Raw genomic sequence first — 21,712 nt, forward strand, 5'->3', positions numbered from 1 at the left:
TCCATCACTCTAAATGCTTATCTTTTTGCTATGTAGTGCGAACATTTAAACCTACCCTTTACAGCATTTTTGGACTCGTTATAGAGCCTTCTTGAGCTGCTTAAGGGAAATTAATTGTATAAAGGAAATTAAAACAGACCACATTGAAGCTCATTAGTGCAGACACAGAGTGTTTTACTAGTAGACTATAAAGGATGATAAGATGTGTTTGTAGGGGGAAAGATTAGGAGAGAACGAAAAGAACTAGAGGCATTAGAAGTGAGTTTGAGGAGACATTTTCCAAGTGCACAAGGACAGACTCTCTAGTTTTCTAAGGACAACAATATCCTCATGTTTCCTACCCCGTGGAATGGAGAAAAATCCGGATGTGAACATAGGGTCTCCAGCGCTAACAGTACACCCTGGCTCCTGCACCCCTTCTGTCTGAGCTAGCCAAGAATTCACTGTAGCCAGGGGGTAGAACCCATCCCAGCTGATGGGACTCACCAAAAAGAAGGTACTTTCCTTTAGGCATAAAATATAGAGCTATGCTCCTCCATGTGAACTGAATGTACTATTCCGGAAAGTTGAGTTTGTGTATACTTATTTACAAAAGTCTAGGCACGGGACAGCTCAGAGGCAATATCCTCCTGAGCAATCAAGTAAGATATCTGGTCCTTTCCCCTTTATTTCGAAGTTTCTGGGTGCCAGAAGACTGTATTCACAGCCTACCTTAGTCTGTGAATAGCAAGTATGCATTAGAGAAAGAAAAGCTGGGTGATTGAAGTCAGAATATTGGGTTGGTCTCCGGTGGCAGTTTGCTGCTCTAGGTACCAGTGCACTTGAATTTTTAGCATTCACGAAGATGAAGTTTTAAAAACAAAACAAAAAACAACTTCATATCAGTACTGGGATTCGTGTACCATAAGAGGTCTCAGGGACATCTCCTGTACCTAACAGTAACAACAACACACACACAGAGAAGGAGAGGGAGGGAGGGAGGGAGGGAAGGGGGGGGAGAGAGAGAGAGAGAGAGAGAGAGAGAGAGAGAGAGAGGCAGACATTCCTTCTTTCACGCTCTGGCTCGCTCTTTTTACTCCTACTCCCATTTCCCTCCTTTGTCGGATCAAGCGTTAATCTGCGAATCTCTGACCGCAAAAGCGAAAGAAAAAAAAAAGTGGGTGGGGGGATCCCGAAGTAGCAGGGAGAGGGAGGAGGAGGAGAGAGGCGGGAGGAGGAGCCCGGCAAGCCAGAGTCAGAGGGACTGGTGGCTCCTGCTGGTGTGCAGCCCCGGGGGAAGCCGGCATTCTAGGCTGGGAACCCGTCAGCCCGCCCACCCTCCTGGCGTCTTTGGTGTCCCACAGCTCACCCAGGGGCCTGCTACACCCGGAGCTGGGACCGCCCCTCAGGGGCGCTCGGGCCAGGGACGCCTCTTTGAGTGAGCGGGTCGTGCCGCCAGGCTGCTTCCAGCGCCGGTGTCTGCGCCCGCCCGGGATGCCGTTCTACAGGCGCATCGTGGTGCCCCAGCGCCTGTGCCCGCGCAACCCGCCGCAGCCGCTGGCCGAGTTGCGCGACGTGAGCCACCTGGCCGCGCTCAGCCTGCTCCGGCAGCTTGCTGATCTCTGTGGCCACTCGCTGGCTCTGTTCGAGGACCTCGAGGGGCACCTGCTGGCCCTGGGGTGCCGCACCAACAGCCTGTACCGGCGGACCGTGCGTCTCCGCCGCCGTCTTCCCTGCCGCCTGCTTGGCCCTGAGGACGACGAAGAAGAGCTAGGTAAACGTGCCCCATTGGCTCGCCGCCGAGCGTCGACCCCACCTCTGGGGGCGCCAGCAGTAACCCAGCTCTGTGCCCACCCTCCTCCCCGCCTCTCTCCACCCCTCTCTTCCCGTTCCTTCTCTGAGTAAGGGGATCCTGTTTCCCTTGAACTCCCCCCCCCCCCCGCTAATCGCTGGAACTTCCTGCTCTTGGACCCGGTCACTTCGTCCTGAGTGGCCCTGTACCCTCAGAACTACTAGTTCTGGAGTGGGTGGCCTCCTCCTGGAGATTTGGGGAAGAAGAGGGATTTGCTGAGTCCTGGAGGGTTTCGGGGCGCCCCAGACCCGAGGCGTCCCCATCATTGTCGCATAGGGAACCAAATGGCCGCGCCACTAGTTTTTTTTTACTCAGATGTAAGACCTCTGCCACTTTGGAAAGCGCGCGGGAGCAGCCCCCCACCTCCGCATGCGTCCGCAGGAGTCAGGCGGTGGTGCCTACTGGCTTTAAACATGTGCAACTTCGTACTGGAGCGCGAATGCTGCACACACTCAGAGGAGGCTGGGCGCCCTCCCTCCTGCTTCTCCCTGCTCTTTAGAAACCCCACTCTCGGGAAAGGACAGGAGTGGGGGGAGGGGAGACTGCTCTGGGTTCACTGACCCCCTACTGCCAGGGTTAGGTTGCTCAGATTTGCTGGAGTGAGCCTTTTAAAGGAACTGTCAGCAGTTTCCTGGCGTGTGTTCACTTTGGGAATCAGCCACGCTGAAGAAGAGACAGGTCCCACTGGTGCCCTTGCTGAACACGCAGGACCCATAAAAGGGTAGGTGGGCTAGGCGTTCTTTAGGGCCCAGCACTTTGAATGGGGAATTCTCTTTGTGGAAACGCAGTGTCGCTTGACAGTGTGGGACTTCAGTTGAAAATAAGTGGGCTGACTATTCTGGCAATGTTGATCACAGCTGGGGCATGTCAAGTACCAGGTCCAATCGGTGCCTCCTGAAAGTTAGGGGAAAGGAGGAGCCCTGTGGCTAGAAAGTTTCAGATGGAGGCATAAGATGGCTACTAGCTGGCTTGTGTGCAAACCTCCAGTGATCTTGGGGAAAAAATTGCTTGAGTCTGTTCTTGTCCATTGTAAACCCCACCCTATCTCTACCCCTTCCAAAATGACAAGAATTAGAGAGCCTAGCACTCCTTTATATAAAGATTTCTGATTCCTGGTGTAGATGGTAGAGGTAGGTCATGGATGAGGAAAAAAATGAACAGAACTCTGTGGCAAAGGTTGAAAGACTCAGATGACAGCCAGATGGCATGCAGACTTGGGACTAGAAGCCTCTGCAAGGCAGGAGACCTGGAAAGTTAGGATTTCTAGGTGTGCATTAACACAGAGGGTAAGAAGGGCACTGGTTTTTGTTGTTGCTTTTTCCTTGAGTTTGTCTAATTACCAAGATTCCTCTGAAGAAATGTGATAAGTCAGCTTAGGGGGTGGTTTTCAAAATCCCCACACAGCTTGCTGAGAGCCACCTACTGAGTTCAGCCGGGTAAGTTAAGGACAGGGAGGAAGGTCTGTGTTTCCAGTTGGTACCTTTCTGTTCATGGAATCTGAAGGTCCTTTCCATGGGAGGGAAGGCATAGCTTCACCAAGTAATCTTGGGACCTAACCCTTTCCAGTGATCTGCAGTGCTACAAAGAGTTGGCTTTACACAGTGGATGTTTTAGAGGAAAGAAGCAATTCTTTTTTTTTTTTTTGTAAGATCTATTTATCTTTATTGCAAAATCAGATACAGAGAGACTGAGAGACAGAGAGGAAGATCTTCCATCCTCTGAATCATGCCCCAGGCGGCCGCAACGGAGCTGAGCCTATCCAAAGACAGGAGCCAGGTTTCCCACACGGGTACAGGGTCCCAAAGCTTTGGGCCATCCTCCACTGCTTTCCCAGGCCACAAGCAGGGAGCTGGATGGGAAGCAGGGCTGCCAGGATTCGAACCGGTGCCCATATGAGATCCTGGCACTTGCAAGGTGAGGACTTTAGCCACTAGGCTACCATGTCAGGCCCAGAGAGAAATTCTTTTAAAAACAATTATTTATTTGAGAATCAAAGCAAAAGATTCATTCCTCATATATCTGCAATGGCAGGGCAAGGCCAGGGCCAAAATCTGGGCTCAGAAACTCAATTCAAGTTTCAGCGTTGCCTCTCACGATCTGCATTAGGAGCTGAAGTCAAGAACAGGAGACAGGATTTGAACATTATTTGCTCTACATGTGTGGGCATCTTAATCATTAGACTAAAGGCTCAACCCAGGAAAGGAGCATTGGTTTGGCTTCTTGGGAATTTACAAGAGTTGGGAAAATAGCCATCTCTTGTCTCTGCTATGGCTACTAGCCCTTGTGAATGAACGTGATGCTCAGTGCAGAGGCACTCAGAGAATTGCCACATAAACAGAAAAAAGGTATGTTCTGTAAATTGGTGAAAATGTCTGATTTTCCACTTTCTGGTCTAATGTAATGCCCTATCCTGTACTCTCCTTGAGTTTCCCAGAGCACACTTTTCTCCTCAGGAGCTGTGATTGCGAAGCACTTAAATTAGACCTTCTCAGCAATGAGCTGAGTCTAAGTGCCAAAAGCAAAGAGAGTTGGGGAGCATAATCAGTGCACCATCTGGTCACCTGCTTATTGCTCAAGCATGAACTTCAACAAGGTGTTTAGCAAGCTGAATATTAGATTTTGACTATAAACAAACACTGTCAGGCCTCTCCTCTTCTACCCTCCATAAGCTTTCCCCCATAGCACTGAATATTTGCTGAGGCATGGCACTCAAGGTCAACATTTGACCCTCTATGTCCTCCATGTGGCTGAATTTCCCCCACAGCTCTTCTCCACATATTTCTTTTAACCATGGGGGCAGGATAAACCTGCAAAAGAAGGAGGAAGCTTTAGATGAAACATGGCCAAAGTAAATGATGACTGACAGGCTAGGCGCTTGAGGCTTCCCCACAGGGCCACTTGAACTGCCCTCAATGGACTGAATAGTGGCATGTCAGACTAGCGCAAAGCCTCGGGAAACAGCAATGTGAGGAGAGAGAAGAGGAGAGAAATAGAGGAGGAGAAAATGGTGACTAAAGGAATTCATGCTGCTTTTCCACACAATCATGGGTCATGTCTTCACCATTTTCAAGGTTATAGAGGTGGGAGTGGGCTGGTCTAGTTGCCTGGCAGCGCGCGCACACACACACACACACACACACACACACACACACACACGCACACACTTGCTCTTTGGTAACGTGAACCCCTTTGAGACTGTCCTAGAAGTTCTTGAGAGAGGTGTACGGTGAGGGATGGCGTTGGAAAAAGGAGAGGACTGCACCAGGCCCTTCTGGCTGTGAATCTGTAGCGGTTGTTACACTCCATGCATGCTTCTGCGTTATAAATTGAGCTTTTCTTCACATCTGTTTATTGCATCTGTGGCCCAAACATTGTGCTCGTCATTTCAAGAATGATACTGTCAATGCCAGTGGGAAATAGTATCATGCCTGCTGGCATATGCTGAGTCAATCCAAACTTTCCAACTCCTCCCTTGTAGATTGATTTAATGTTTGTGGGTGCATGGATAATAATTACAGAAGTAATCGGGCCATTAGCCCGAGGCTGTAATATCTGCTTTGTGACCAAGGAAGTCACTAATGCACTGGATATCTCTAGGCATGTTTAATAATATTGTAAAACTATCATGTTACACTAGTCCATGAGCTTGCTAGAGCAAAGATGAGCAGTTATTTTGGCTTGAATATAGCCAGTTGGGCCCATGGCAGAAATTCTTCATCTTTATTAAAATTTCTGCCTTTTGACTTTCCATTTTGTGTCAGCCCTGACCCCTAGTCAGGACAGTTGGCTTATTTATGATTAAGTCATAATTTTGCTATAAATCTATGCATAGAAGAAAAAAATGAAATCGCACCTCCAGACTGCAACTGGTTTACCTTCAAATGAGGTGTTGTAGCCCCTGAGTCTGACCCTTATTGTTCCTAGGGAAGAGAGATAGCTTCTTGAATTGGATGGAGTGGTGGTGAAGGGAGAGCTCTGGGCTTGGAACAGGCACTGCTGAAGATCCCTTTGTCCTACCTGTCATCTCCAGGAGCCCTGTGGACAGTGGGTTGACAGAGTGGTGAGGGGAAACAAATCTGTATCATTTTCCCCGTGCTTACATTTTTCTTTTAAAATACCATGAAATTCTTGGCCTGTTTTATAGTATTTCCATGTGCTGAAAACATCTTCCCTGGAAATTTGGATACCAAAATGTCCACTAGAATTTCCTCCACTTTAGAAACAAGAAATGTAATCTTTAAAAAAAAAAAAGATTTATTTATTTTCCTTGAAAAGGCAGATCCACAGAGAGAAATAGAGATGGAGAGAAAGCTCTTTCATCCGCTGATTCACTTCCCATATGGCAGCAATGGCTGGAGCTGAGCTGATCCAAAGCCAGAAGCCAGGAGCTTCTTCCAGGTCTCTCATGTGGATGCAGGTCCCAAGGCTTTGGGCTGCCTTCTGCTGCTTTCCCAGGCCATAAGCAGGGAGTTAGAAGGGAAGTAGAGCAGCTGAGACATGAACACAGTGCCCATTTGAGATGCTGGCACTTGCAGGGGGAGAATTAGCCAATTGGATTATGTGCTGAGTCCTAATATTCTTCATTTCTAGACACTGAAACAGGTCAAGCGAACAGTATAGTTCTTAGGCTCAACTTTGATGAAGTTGGTTGGGTTTTAGCAGATGGTAGTATCCTCTGTTACTGTACCTCTCTGATTTGAGTGGAGTCCATATAACACCATAGTAGCATCAAAATTCAGTCATTGAATATCTAACAACCAAAGCCCAGAAATGTGTTCAGAGGTGCAAGCTCAATTAAGACCTTTAATAGCCCCAAGTACAGGAAAGATTTTAGCGCCTTCCTGTGTGAAATGCCAAATTAAAAAAAAAAAAATAGAAAAACCTTCAAGTGGAAAATTGTTTCAAATAACTCAGGGTTCATGTCTATGTTGAAACTAAAATACTTATTACTGGCTTCTCTCTGTCTTTTGCTGTCCTTTATACTCCTGTTGTCTAACTATGGATTTAATCTCTTGTTTGAGAGTGTGGAACTGACGAAGTTACACAGCAGGTCAATGCAAAAAGCTGATCATAAAAGTCAAATGTGCTAGTCCACTTTTTCATTGCTACAGTGAAATACCTAAAATATGCTGCTTATGGAGGAACAAGGTGTATTTTGGCTCATGGTTTGGGGTGTTACAGTTCAGGATAAGGCAGCCGAATTAGTTAGTCATCTGATGAGGATGTCTGTGGTGAAGTATATGTGCTGGAAGGATCATGTGCCAAGCCAAAAAGCAGAGAGCCACTAGGCCTGACTCTCAAGTGTTCATAAAATTAAAAATAAATCAGAAGCACTACCTTCCAAAGGTGTATCCCTAGTGACCTAGGGCCTCTTCCTAGGCTTACCTCTTATATGTCATACATTTAATTGTTTCCTTGTTGTAGTATCACTAACCTGCAACCTTGGATAAAAGACTGATTTCAGGGAGTCCTATCCTATTCAAGCCATAGTACCCAGTCCTTCTGACACCCAGGCTTGTATTCTGCAAGCTGCACTGATTCTAAGTTCAAAGTCAATCGTTTATTGAGTTAGCACCCTAGCATTTGCTGTGGCTGGTCCAGGATGAGGGGTGACTCCTGCTAGAATTAGTAACTGATGAAAACTTTTTTTTTAAGATTTATTTATTTTTATTACCAAGTCAGATATGCAGAGAGGAGGAGAGACAGAGAGGAAGATCTTCCATCTGATGATTCACTCCCCAAGTGAGCGCAATGGCCGGTGCTATGCTGGTCCGAAGCCAGGATCCAGGAACTCCTTCCAGGTATCCCACATGGGTGCAGGGTCCCAAGGTTTTGGGCTGTCCTCCACTGCTTTCTCAGGCCACAAGCAGGGAGCTGGATGGGAAGTGGAGCTGCCAGGATTAGAACCGGCGCCCATATGGGATCCCTGCCTGTTCAAGGTGAGGACTTTAGCCTCTAGGCCATGGCGCCGGGAACTGATGAAAACTTTAAAGAACTGGAACCTTCTGACCTCTGTAGTTCAGCTGAGGGGAGGGGAGAGTATGAACTGCAACTAAACAGGTGGAAGATCAGCCTCCCTTGATACAGAGAGTAAGTGTGTGGCCACAGGCATGCTCATGAGAACAAACTTGTCTTCTTTGAAATTATTTGTGTATGGGGGAAGGGAACGTTGGCACTGAGGCTCACCCAGTAAAGCCACACTTACTACACAGGCAGTATAATAGACTGACTACTCTGCTTCTGAGCACAAATGCACCTAGGTGAGCAGTGGAAAAAGGAATTCAATTCTCCTCACATCAGCTTGGACCAGCCTTGGCCATTGTGGTTATGTGGAGAATGAACCCAGCAGAATATCACTGTCCCTCCCTCTCTGTCTCTTCACTCTGCTTGTGAAACAAACAAATATATTTTTAAAAGATTTTAGTGCAGGGACTGGTGCAATGGCTCAATCCTCAGCTTGCAAGCACCAGCATGCCATGTAGGCACTGCTGCGTATTCCGACTGTTCCACTTCCCATCCAGCTCCCTGCTTGTGGCCTGGGAAAGCAGGAGAGGATGGCCCAAAGCCTTGGGACCCTGCACCCGCGTGGAAGACCCAAAAGAAGCTCCTGGTTCGTGACTTTGGAACAGTTCAGCTCCGGCCACTTGGGGAGTGAACCAGCTGTTAGAAGATATCTTTCTCTGTGTGTTTCTCCCCTTCTCTCTGTAACTAACTTTCAAATCAATAAATCTTTTTTTTAAAATAAATAATATTAGTAAAATATAACAAAGTATTCATCTTTGGGCTAGCGCAGTGATTCGATTGGCTAATCTTCTGCCTGCAAGTGCCAGGATACTATATGGATGCCAGTTCATGTCCTGGCTTCCCTGCTTCCCGTCCAGCTCCCTGCTTGTAACCTGGGAAAACAGTTGAGGCCGGCCCAAAGCCTTGGGACCCTGCACCCATGAGGGACACCCAGAATAAGTTCCTGGCTTCTGGTCGGCTCAGCTTTGGCTGTTATGGCCATTTGGGGAGAGAACCAGTGAAGAATAGAAGATCTTTCTCTCTCTGTTTCTCCTCTTTATAAGTCCGCCTTTCCAATAAAACTAAATCAATCTTGAAATAAAAGATTTGAGTGGAAAATTTCTCTGGAAAGTGAGCTATGGAGGCAGGCATTGTGGTGCAGTAGGTTAAGCTGCCACTTGGGATAACCCTTCACATATTGATGTACATGTTTGTTTGTTTGTTTTTGCTGTGTACTCTCTCTGGGCCACAAATCACCATTTCCTCAGATGATTATTTTAAATCTTGATGAGTGCACATACCTTTGTCTGGGCCCTGGCCTTTCCCTTCAGTGGGTTCTAAAGACGCCAAAATAAACAAAACCTGAAGAAAAGTTCTCAATCCACAGGGGCGAATGCCATCTTATGTCCCACACCATCACACATGATGCCTTTTAAACATTGGGTCTCCTGTAGGTGGAGAAGTGCAGATAATCAGAACCAAACAATGGCGGATAACTACTGTGAATTGCTTTTACATAATTTTGTAGGGATTTTTAGAAAATATTTATTTGAAAGAGCAACAGAGACAAAGAGAAGTATGTTTCATCTACATGTTTACTGCTCAAATCGGCACTAGGCTGGGCCAAGCTGAAGCTGGCAACCAGGAGTTCCATCCTGATTTCCCACATGAGTGACAGGGGCTCAAGTACTTGTCATCCTCTGTCAGCTTCCCTACATTAGCAGGAAACTAAATGGAGAGTGGAGCAGTTGAGACTTGAATCAACACTGTGTTGTGGGATGCCAGCATCAAAAGTATCAGGTTCCTCTGCTGGACCTCAATGCCATCCCAGAACTTGTAGTTTTATGCATGATAATCTCATCTTTGCACTCAGATATTCAATAGATTGGAAATGCTTGATGAGTCTGCAAACGAATGAGTTTCTTGTGATAATTCCACAGCCCTCTCGAGTCTTCTTCCCTTAGTCGGGAACCATTGGCTCAGCCTTCCTGGTTCAAGATTATCAGCTCCTTTCTGTTCTGTAGAATTTCATGATTTCACACAGAAGAAGCCATCATTAAAGTAGATGGCAATGTTTTAACACACAGGGTTACTTTAACAATGCCAGTTGGTCTATTGGAAGAGTGTTTGTGCATGTACCTCACAACAAGAACTCAGAGAGGCAGTGGGTATCAATCAGTGAGTGTGGGAGGGCTGAACAGATAGACACTTCTCCCTTCCTTCGCTTCCTTCCTCCCTTCCTCTCTTTCTAAAGTGACAGCTTCTCAATAAATGTAAGCTCCTTGAGGTTGGCATCTTTATCTGTTTTTACTGTTTTATTTCCAGCTCTTAAGGCAGTGTTTGGCACTTAATAGGCACTTAGTAAATGACAGTTAAATTGAATTCTTCCTTCCTTTTCTCTAGTTGTCACACATTTATTGAGCCCTAACCTTAAACTGGCCTTGTGCTTGTCTGGGAAGATAGAGGGGGCATAGAATACAAGCCTGCCACCCAGTCGAAACAGTGGTGAAACCTATTGCCGTGGAGAAAAGCCTGAATCTCAAGGAAAGACAGAGGAGGTACACCTGACTTACCATGGAGGCTAGAAGAAGCTTCCAGGAGGATGTGATGTCTGATTTATGAAGGATGAACCGGAGCCAGCCAGTTGGAGAAGACGGGGGAGGAAATTCCTGGCTCAGGAAGTAGCTTGTGGAAGGCCATGGATATATGAGTGAGCTAGTGTGGGGGAGGAAGCAACTGTGAGTGATTCAGGAGGAGAGGGCACACAGTACCTCCTGACTCAGAGTGTGCACCACTGTGAAGGTGATACTGCGGGAGTCCTCTCACATCCTGTTTGCTAACCAAATAATCGAATACTGTACAGTCTAGGAAAGGTAAAAGTTCACGGGTTAAAATGAACTTGCAACATTAATCATGAATTTTACATTCCCCATTTCATTATGCTCAAACAACAAGGCCTGATCAATCTCAGCTGCTCTGCTTTACAAAGGAGGTCCTAGGCAGGCCAAACCAGGAGTGGCTCCAAACCACAGTGAGAAAGAAACAGAAAGCAAGAGCCTACCTGTCTGTGTGTCCTTGGCTGCATGTCTCCAGTTGCAATTGAGGGATAAATACATTGTTCATATTCCTGCTTTTCTGTCAGTGAGGATACTTGAGGTGTTCTTTAAGAGGTATTTGTCGCTTGCAATTAATTTTGTTTTATTCGTTTGAAAGACACAAATTACACCCATCTACTGGTTCACTTTCCAGATATTCAAAAAGTCCCAGCTGAAGCCAGGAGCCAGGAATTCAATTCAGGTCTCTTCTGTGGGTAACATGAACCCAATCACTTTAGCATTCCTGCCTCCAAGACTCCACATTAATAAGGAGCTGGAATAAGAAGCACAGGCACAGTCTAAACGGGGTCTTAAGAGCTAGGTCAAAGGCCAGCCCAGACATTTGAAGTTTGACTGTATCTTCTGTTGTTATTATTATTCTTTCTAAATACCATAGATTCTTTAGAATGATCTGTAACGCATGCAAGGGAAGATCAGAAAGCTATTTTTTCCCTGGAATACGGACTCAGAGAAGAGATGGGTTTTAAAAATGGATCAGCTCTTTTTATTTCAACTGGAATCATTTGCCCCTGAGAACAGTGTAATTAGCTGCCTGACAACTTATAGTCTAATCCTTTGTATCTACAAACTACTAAACTCAGATTATACTTCCTTCCACCCCCTCCCGGCCAGGAGGCTCTGAGGTGACTGAGGTCTCCTAACAGTAACCCTAACATCCTCAGAGTTTCTTTTTTTTTTTTTTTTGTTTTGTCTTAGATAAGAGTTATTAGCCTCAGAGTTGTTAGCCATATTCTGGCCATGTTGTTACTTAACTGTGTGCATCTTTTGAATCAACAGTTCCACTCGCAGGACCTTATGCTAAAGAAATAATCAATGTTAAAGGAGATGTGAAAGGATCTACACTGTGTCTTTTTGGTAGTTGTTACTTGGATAAATGAAAATAAACACTTGGTAGTAAGAGAGTAGTTGTACAAATCTTGCTTAGTTTATGTAATAGAATAGTGTATAGTTATGAAAGACCACGTTGTAATGAAATACACAAGAGTACACAAAATAAATGCCAAATGAAAGCCAGAGCATAAAATTGCATGTACAATACTGTCTCCCAAGAAACACAGCCACACATAAGTAAAAAAGAAACTAAAGGGGCGTATGCTAAAATGTGAGCAATGGTGACCTTGGGGTTTGTAAAGGACTATGGAAATAGGATTTGTTTTTTTCCTTCACACCTCTGTATTTCTTAGACTTTCCCAAATGTTTACCTATTTTTTTAAATAAACAGTGGAAGACATGTTAAGGAAAAGAATCTCAGGATTTGAATTCAACAGCTGCAGGTTTAAGTCCCACTTGCCCAGCATATCTTAGCTGACTCTTGTGTGTTTTAACCACGGTTCCTCATTTTCACCATGATGTTAACACTAGCCAGTTTGGAGGGTTATTGTCAGTATCCAAAATAATGGTGTGAAATGCCTGGCACATATCTCAAAACCACACACACTATCACTAAACACCAAGCAGTTGAAATTCTCTGAAGCTCTTGGAATCTCTGGATGGGACTACTGTCAAGATGAAGTTATAATAAGAATGCTTCGCAGACAGCTCTGAATTGCAGTCATTCTTCCCTTTTCCAGAACATAGAGGGAATGCTTGTATGCACAAGGAGGAGCCATACTGCTGATGAGGCTGTCAGCTCATCTCTCCCCACCCGAGATTTTTCCTTTCCTTCGACCGACCCCTCCTTTCATTCTCTTCCACTGACATCTGTTCACTGCCTCGCCAACTGAGGACGAAAACATTCTTGGGAACCCAAGCTGAGGCACCACCGAGAGTTCTGGCAGCTACGAGATGTTTATTGTCACAGAGAATATGTGGTTCTAGTTGATCACAGAACTTGCCGGGCTGGGATGTCAAAGAGGGATTTTAATGAAACAGTTGAGCATGAGTGTGGGCCAACTGGCCAGGCAGTGTCCCCTGCCTTCAGGCAGAGCTCTTGTCCAAGTGTCTTGCAGGTTCTGTGTCCTCTTCCCCTCAGGCTCCTGGCTGAGTTCACCGTATTTATAGAACCAGGTTTTCTTAAGGATGAAGAAGGCCCTAAAGATGTTTTGGTGGAGTATTGGACAGCTGGTCAGAGGGTCCAGTGGACTGACCGAGTCTTACCAAGTGTGAATATGGAGCAGGTAAACCCTAAATACACACTCGGGCAGCTTCAAGTTCACAGACACACTTTCGCAGAGTCCACCCGATGCCTAGATCATCAGCCAATTTTGTCATTGCCCTGTGTAGGATCCTTCACATTGTTCAATTTTATTTTTCAGTTTTTAAATTATAGGCCTAGAATTATCTAGACCCTCTTATAATCCAAATCTAGAACACTTTCAAAAGTTAGTGCTGCTATGACCTCACTGCATACCAATAAAATGGGAATTTCTGGGGAACAAGACTCAGGAATCAGTACTTTTAATAATTCCCAAGTGATACAACTGTGTAGCCAGTGAAGGGCCCTGTTGTGTTATAGACAGCTAAAACCAGAAGAGATCAATTTAAGGTTTCCCAACTAGCTTTGTCATATGATCTCTTACAAATTGTAATATATCTGTGGGCAGTGAAAATAAACTATTCCAATATAGGCTTAGATTAAAGTAAGTGACAAAAAAAATGAGATCATGGATGTATTACTTGAAAAGGTCATAATATAAAGTTTTGTAATATACCTTCAATTTTTAAGAAAAAAGTTAAAATCATTTTATTATTAATAAAGAGTACATGTTAACATGTATTAAAATATTTTATATATTTTTCATTGTAACATTTTGTGAAAAACCAACATTTTAAACAAAAACAAAACCTGTTTTTTTTTGTCATAGCCATTTAACCTCATACATGGGGTTACTGAGTTGGACCCCTACATGAGATCAACTTTAATTTTCTTCTGTTTGCAACAGATTCCACTATAGACGGGCATGTTGTAAGCAAGAGGTAAGAAATGTCACGTTTCAATATCTAATGTTCCAAATTAGGTTATTCTAGGCATTAGAAATACAAGTTGAAATGGTTGCCTCTGGATCAAGCATGTGGATGAGACTCTATGTCCCCATGTTCTCTGACACAGGTAGATTAATGTGTTCACAATCGTTTATACTACTGTGAGTGACTGTATAAATGCATTGAGTGCTTTTAAAAGATTTGCTTTTTTTTTTGGCCTTTTTAAAAAATGATTTATTTGTTTTTATTGGAAGACAGATTTGTTTATTTTTATTTGAAAGGCATAGTTACAGAGAGAAGGACACAGAGAGAGAGTGATCTTTCACCTGCTAATTCACCATCCAAATGGCTGCAATGGCCAGAGTTGGGCCAGAAGCCTAGCTCTGAAGCTGGGAGCCAGGAATTTCTTCCAGGTCTCCTGTGTGGGTACAGGGACCCAAACACTTGAGCCATCCTCCACTGCTTTCCCAGACCACAAGTAGAGAGCTGGACAGGAAGTGGATTCGCCAGGTAGAGAATTAATCTTCTAGGCCACGATGCCAGCCCATGCATTGAGTATTTTTAAAACCATATATACCTCAATAGTTATCTAGAAAAAATAGTGTGTATCTGTTTTCCTCCTCATTATTCCCTTAGAGGTAGTTTTAGAATATAGCCTAGGCTAATAGCCACTTAGAGAAAATAGAAAGTCCAGCTATGTCTCCAGAGTTAATGGCTGTGTGTTTATGCTTCCAGTGGCTATCCTCTCTGATGCACTGAGGCTTCCCCTTACACGACCCTGTCAGCTGACCCCTGGGAAACACTGCCACAGGAAGAACAGGAGTAGAAGTATAAGGAACATTTCTGGAGGCTGCTCTACTACATTGGTCAAAGAGGAGAGATGCTAACGGTAGCCCCTAAAGCTTGCATTCCAAACAATAATGAATTCTAAGAGCAACCAAGAAGAGACTGCAACATTGTCAGGAGGATCTCACTAAGGAGGCTGAGATGTGTGTTGTCAGGAAGAGTTCCACTCAAAATGGTCAAAATTAGAGAAAGGATCAGTGCTGAAAGGCAGAAAACAGTCCAGCTCCAAGAAAACTTAGGTATTCAAATAACTCATTTCTGGAGGATTCTATATAGCAGAACTCTGTAATATTTCTTGGAATAACAGATTATATAAGTTTATTTACTCTCATTGTGAAATGGCCCAGTTAAATATTTTCACCATAATTCTGAGCTGATGTAAACGGATGAGTTATGAACCAGATGTTATTGACTGAGCAAAGGTTTTGCCAGTTGTGTCTGTAGCTTGCAAACTCCCAGATGTTAGTTGAGAGTGTGATACTTCTAGATGTTAACAAGAGCTTGTAGCATGTGTGCAAATAGGTGTCTCCTCGAAGTAGAAGAATGGCAAGGAGGGAATCGTTTTCTGTGTGGACTGATTAGAAAAAGCCAACATTTTTGATGGAAGCTTTAGACAAAGGCACATCCTCTGGGTGTAGCAGTTAGAAAATGTCACCTCTCTGACCATAACTGTTAAGACATGGCATTTCTCCTGGTGGACAAATTTTGAAAACTCATCTTCTCTGAGTGTAATAACTGAAGTTGTCACTTTGTCCTGTGCAGTCAGAGAGCTGGGTTGGTCTCATCTGTGTCAACAACTTGAGACCCTTTCATAGAGCACCACTGCAGGAGTACAGCTTGCATGACCATGTGAGCTGTCCTAAACAACCAGGCTCCACTAGGCACCGGTATATAAAGGAAGTTCAACAAATTTGTGGAAAGTAGAATCAGATGTTTATTTTTCTACAAAACTTTTGAAATCCATGCATAGTTTTTTTCAATAACACGATTTTGAAGAATACTCATACAGAAATATGTCAGAGACAAGCCCTGTTCTTGAAGAACTGACAGGACACCCCCTATCCGAACCCACTGGCTTTCACTTGCCACATTTGCTGTCAGCTCTGCCCCTGCTGTGTTCTTCCTGGCAGACGTACTGTGCTGAAGAACAGTCTATCTTCCAGCTATGAGAGCTGCAGGCTCCTGTTGGACAGAGGTCTCATGCTCCTGTCCAGACTAAATATCTGTTTTGTATGACGAACAAGGGACATTTGTTAATGGAATGGCTCATTGCTTCTGCATTCTAGGTAGGAAAATACACATCACTTCACTTCTTAGTATTGCTTAAAAACTTTGTTGTGTTCTGTTTTAATGTGCTTTGAAATGATGAATTTGGGTTCAGTGGGATTTTTATCCTCTTTTTCTTGTTCTTTAATAAAGGAGAAAGCAGTTTATCCTTAATCTGGTGATTTAGCACTGACTCCAAGGGCTAATTCCTACTGTGTTCATGGTAATGAGTCTGTGGCAGGCCCTGAGTCAGGTGTCATGATACTAAACTAATAAGACCTACCCTTTTCTCTTTGAGTCTCAACATTCATTCAGTACGGAAGGAGACAACCTGGCTACAGATTGCTGGGTCCTGTGTGAAATGTGTGTAGCACAGAGACAATAAAGGCTTCTATAAATTTTCCTTTCTCGTTTATCTCCCTCAGAACTTCTATTTATTCTTTAAGATTTCCACACAGATATTGCCTGCTTTTTACAGGTCTCTCTGACTCTGGCATGTCCCTGCTGTGCTGTGTTCACTTTAGCAACTCTTCGTTCTTCCAGGTGATCCAACCTGGGAGGACCCAGCTAAGGCAGAAGCTGACAGTACAAGAGCACTTCAAAAAGTTTGCCAAAAAAATGAAATTAAAACTTATTTTGGTGCAATTAAAAAATCCATGCATACATTTTTAAGAAGTAACACACATTTTCTGTGAACTTTTGGAACGATTTTTGTGTATTGACTCATCTTGAATTCATTCTTTTTTCTTTTACTACTTTTTGAAAGTAATTGACTCTCTGCTTGGAAGTTGGAAGGATAGTCTGGCTGTTCCTTGGCCCACAATGAACCGGAATCTAAAAATTAGAGCTCTCTCTCTAGGAGAGTGAAAGCCTACCTTAAAGCTTTTGGCGATTTGGATAAGGGGTGATACTACTGAAGCCTTCAGATTCATATATGTTTAGAAAAGTGTGGTGAAGGGTTTCCCTTAGCTCAGGGGCAATTAGAGTTACATCAGTTGGTTGTGACTAGTGGCAGGCCTTTGGGAATGGAAAGGGGCCTTGGTTATCAGCCTGGCTTGCTTTGCTTATTTTGTCACAGTTGTGTGCCCAATTCTAGTAGCTGCTAACAAGAGTCATTTTTTATTTTCTGTGCGGAATCTCTGTTTTCTGTTTATCTGTCTGGGGAAATGCTTTGTAATAATATAAAACCGCTCCCAAATGGTTATGTGTTACCATCTTTAAGCGAAAGCACAGTGGTTGACTCATTTTTTTTTTTCTTTAGCAGCTGGTTTGGAAGTTGATACACAGACAATGTTTGTCAAATGACTAACTGCCAAAGTAGAAGATGAATTGTTGTATTTCTTTAAAGCGCTGCATGATATATAATAAATCTGGTATATCAGTTAATGCTTTCCATTAGCTGTTTTGATTTTTGCTATTAACATTGTAAATCTTGCCACAATGGAAAGGTGATTTGTTAACTCCTAGATATTTTGGCTGCAATTAGATACACCACCGCCAAATCAGCACTGGCGTCTGGGCTATGACCCTTTGTCTTGAGAAGTCAGATTTCCTATCAGACTCTTCCAGGGCTGCGTTCCATCCACGTCTGTGTCTCCTCAGAGCTTTGGTGTTCATTAGTGCTCAATATTTATCTGCTGAATGACTAGTTTTGCATATATATGAGGATTCCTCAAAATAGTCTCCCTTATGTGTGGGAGCTTTAATGTTTTTAAAAGTCAAGACACAAAATATATGGATGGCAAATGCTTTTGTACAAGAACAAACTTATCTTTTAATTCCATTTTACATGAATTCTTTAAAGTACCTCTATATAATGACAAAAACCATGGGTTTTTGCCAAAAAGTTTTGTAGATTTTGGAAAGGTATTATGTCAACTGCAAAACTAGGATGGGATGTTCTGACAATCTAAATAGAAGTGCAAAAGCAAACCACTCCCTCTCTCTGCTAGTCCTTTTTGCACCAAAATAAAATTGTCTTTTAATTCTGTTTTCCATTAACTTCTTGAAGTTTCTTCATGTATTATCTCATTATGTTCTTCATGGCAACCCTGAGCATTATTATTCCCACTTGAGAAATTTTTAAAATGACTCAGATTAAAACTGACTTTCCCCAGGCCCAGCACGGTAGCCTATTGGCTAACGTTCTCACCTTGCACACACCAGGATCCCATATGGGCACCAGTTAGTGTCCCAACTGCTCCACTTCCCTTTCTGCTACCTGCTTGTGCTCTGGGAAAGCAGTCGAGGATGACCCAAACTCTTGTGACCCTGCTCCTGCATGGGAGACCCTGAGGACATTCCTAGCACCTGGTTTCAGATCAGCTCAGCTCTAGCTGTTGCAGCCACTTGGGGAATGAACTACTGGATGAAAGATCTTTCTGTCTCTCCTCTCTGTAAATCTGACTTCCCATAGAAAATAAATATTTTTTTAAAAAAACACTGACTTTCCCATTGTGTAAGTGAGAAGGCTGTGAAAACCAGAAGACCATTTGTACTGGTTTTTTGTACAAAAAATAACAGGAGTGTGCAAAACAAGTAAAAAAAAAAGTTGTCCTTATGACAGAGAAAATCTGTGATTTGTTACGTTTTAATTAGTCTCTGTCATATCACTATTGGTTTTGGTTTTCAGACTTGTTTATATCTCAGAATTGCCTGACACACTTTGGGACAAAGCCCACTGATGTGTATGTGTGTGTACTTCTACATGCCTCTGTACACAAATTTAAACATTCTCCAGGGGCTTAACTAAATGGAATGAAGCTTCAAAGCTATTGATTTACAGCAGTGGGTCTCAATCTTAGTTGCTCATTAGAATCAACTCAGAAACACATACACGTGCGCACACACACTCTCACCACAATATCTAGCCTTTATACTGGAGACTAATTTACTTAGACATTTTGAGGTTTGTCCAAACATTTGCACTTTTTAAATGTACCTCCTTAAATGGTGTTTGCTGAGTTACTGAGTTTGGAGTGTGGAGTGTGGAGTCTGAACCCCTTGGAACAGGGAAAAATTTAGTACCATCATCACAAACTGTCCCCATCACATCTCAAGCATACAAATCATTGGTCTTTCATTCTTGCAATAAATATTTATATTTCAAGAATTTTCAGCAATATACAATAGTTATATATGTATATGGAGCATGGTATGATTTGGTACATTCATACAATGTGTGATAATCAAATTAGGATAATCAATACTTACATCTTTTTACATATAAGAAAATGAGAGAGATTATCCATCTCTGGATCACCCTCCAAATGCCCTCAACAGTCAGGGCTGGGCCTGGCCGAAGTCAGGAGAAAGGAACTCCATTTAGGTCTCCCGTATCATCTGCTGCCTTTCCAGGTGCATTATCAAAGAGCTGGTTTGGAGGCAGAGCAGCTGAGAGTTGAGCCAGCACTTCTGTATGGGATGTAGGTGTGCCAAATGGTAAGGTAGCCCTGTGGGGGGCTTCAGCGTGATCAAGCCCCACCTTTCAATCAATTCCCTACAGCAGGCTTAAGAAACCCCATTCTGGCTGGATTGGTTCTCTAGCATTAGCTTAGCTTTAGGGCAAGGAGTTATTATTCTGAGGTGCATGAAGTTCATAATCAAGAGTTACAGAAAGAGAGTTCAGGAGCCCGTGAACCTGGATGTGAAAAACATTAACTATTTTTGCTAATACCTGTAACTGAAATGGCGAATGCAGGCAACAAACCATGAAAGTGTTAGCAAAACCTGTGACTATTTCAGTAACAAAAATCACAGATATTTGCATATCTTACAACAATTGTTACAGGTATCTTGAAATTTTACTCATTTGGTATTTACTCATTTTACTCATTCAGTATCTCAGTAATTATTAGACCCACTATTGATCTTGTAATTTATTTGAAATCTGCCCATGAGGAAGCATATGAATTACTCTATCACAATTACAGTATTTTGATAAAAGAATTCATACTTCAGTGTAGCTACTTTCTTTTGTAAGACCATGTATTTCATTTCATGCTTAAAAAACAATTGGGGCAAAAGCAGCTCCCTGTAGTGTGGCGGCTGTGGGGGTTGCCCCAGCCAGGCTGGACTCAATGCTGGGGATTTAGGCCAAAGCCACTGCCAAAAGGCTATGACCGAGTCCTAGGCTTTCTCCAGGCCCAAAAGAGCTCTCCCCTCAGGAGTATGAAGTGGGCAGGACTGGGCTGGACTGCAACACCCATCAGTTCGCGTGGAAAACAGGGCTGGAAACAGGACTGACTCAGCAATCAAAACGACCAGCATGTGCATAAGCTGATTGGGGTGACGGCCAGTGATGGACACTGTACTGGCGAGCACACACAGGAATCAGGTCTGGGATCATCTCAGATGAAGTTTCTTTGGAGATCCCTCTAACTGAACTGCTGATCTCAGAGCCCCAACCATGAAGAGACTATGTCAGTCAGTGGATTCTGAATGGATTTCATCGTGATTGGAACAGCGAGACTGGCAGCAATTCAGACCTGTTGAACTATCAAAAGTGCTTCAGCAGTTTTGAACCTTTGAACCTGGGATGGGTGGGAGGCTAGATGGGGCTTTTCCCTTTGTTTCTCCCCTGACCCAAATACAGGGAAATAAATGATGATATTAGTGTGGAAACAATGGTATTACCCACTTTCCTGTAGCCCTTGACCCTTTGTACCCTAATTAACTAAGTAAGATTATAATTAAAGAAAAAAGAAAAAGAAAATAATTTAGAAAAAGATTGACAATGCCAGTGTCTCAAAGGATAACTCACTTCCCTGACTTCCTTTTAATTTACCTTATATTGCTTCCATGGTAGATCTGCAAGCTTCATGCTCAAGATTTAATTTATGACAGTACAAAGTTAAATGAAGCAGAAAACTTGGAAGCACATTCTAAAAACTTCTGGGAACCTGAGTAGAATTGAGAACTACTGACTGATACCTCCAGGAAATGGCCCCAGTTACCTTACGCATCACTGCATGGCAGAAATATTGGCTGTCAAAGCCCACCAGTTTGCTGTTGACTTGGCTGGGCTGATACTTACAACTATCTGGGCCTTGGTTCCCCGTCTATGCTATAAAATGTTTGGACTGGATAGTCTTCTTATGGTCTGTGCAACTCTGACACCTGTTTTTATGATTCTACACTATCTGCTTCCACGAGATTAAAAGAAAAAGTTCAGGAGCACTAGGCACCTCCAGAGCTTGGCATTGAGTTAAGGAGCCTCCCAAGTTTTCCCTAAAATAAGATAAGGAGGAAATAATGCTTCCCTCAACTCCAACTATGTCATCCATAGCCATGCTTCCTTGCCTTTGCTTACGCAACTTCCCTTACACAAGACGCCACATTTGTGTCTGTCAAAGATCCACTCCAATGTCAGGCATCATGATAAAGCTGTGACTGGCTTCTGTGAATCCCTAGCACTAGGCATGATACACCTTTTGTTGTAATTTGATATATACATGTGCCACACCTACCTACACTAATAGGGTAAATTCCTTTAGGCATCATCCTCATTAAATCCTTTTCAGTATTTCTGGGGCCAAACTCAATTTTTTTTTTTTATCTGTGGGGATGAAGACGAAGACAAATGCTTATGTAAAGTATTGTGATTGAGTAAACACTAAAGACTATTTCTGAGGCATCAAAGACTATTCTGTGGCTTACTAATCAAATCCTTCTTGACACTAGTGGTTAGTGACATAGTGACATCTCTGTACCTTAATTTCTTCATCTC

The 21,712-nt window shown here is 43.5% G+C and overlaps 1 protein-coding gene across 1 annotated transcript in view; it reads left to right on the top strand.

Moving 5' to 3' along the window:
- The first annotated feature begins 1,473 nt into the window (after nt 1-1,473).
- Nucleotides 1,474-21,712, top strand: part of NHSL2 (NHS like 2) — a 292,586-nt gene continuing 272,347 nt past the window's right edge. The window contains exon 1 of the mRNA XM_040999892.1: nt 1,474-1,753. Within this exon, the coding sequence (XP_040855826.1) occupies nt 1,474-1,753 (280 nt within the window). The remainder of the gene's footprint in view (nt 1,754-21,712) is intronic.

This window comes from Ochotona curzoniae, unplaced genomic scaffold (genome assembly GCF_017591425.1).
Source record: "Ochotona curzoniae isolate NIBS_2020 unplaced genomic scaffold, NIBS_Ocur_1.0 scaffold_1852, whole genome shotgun sequence".
Classification (NCBI taxonomy): Eukaryota; Metazoa; Chordata; class Mammalia; order Lagomorpha; family Ochotonidae; genus Ochotona; species Ochotona curzoniae.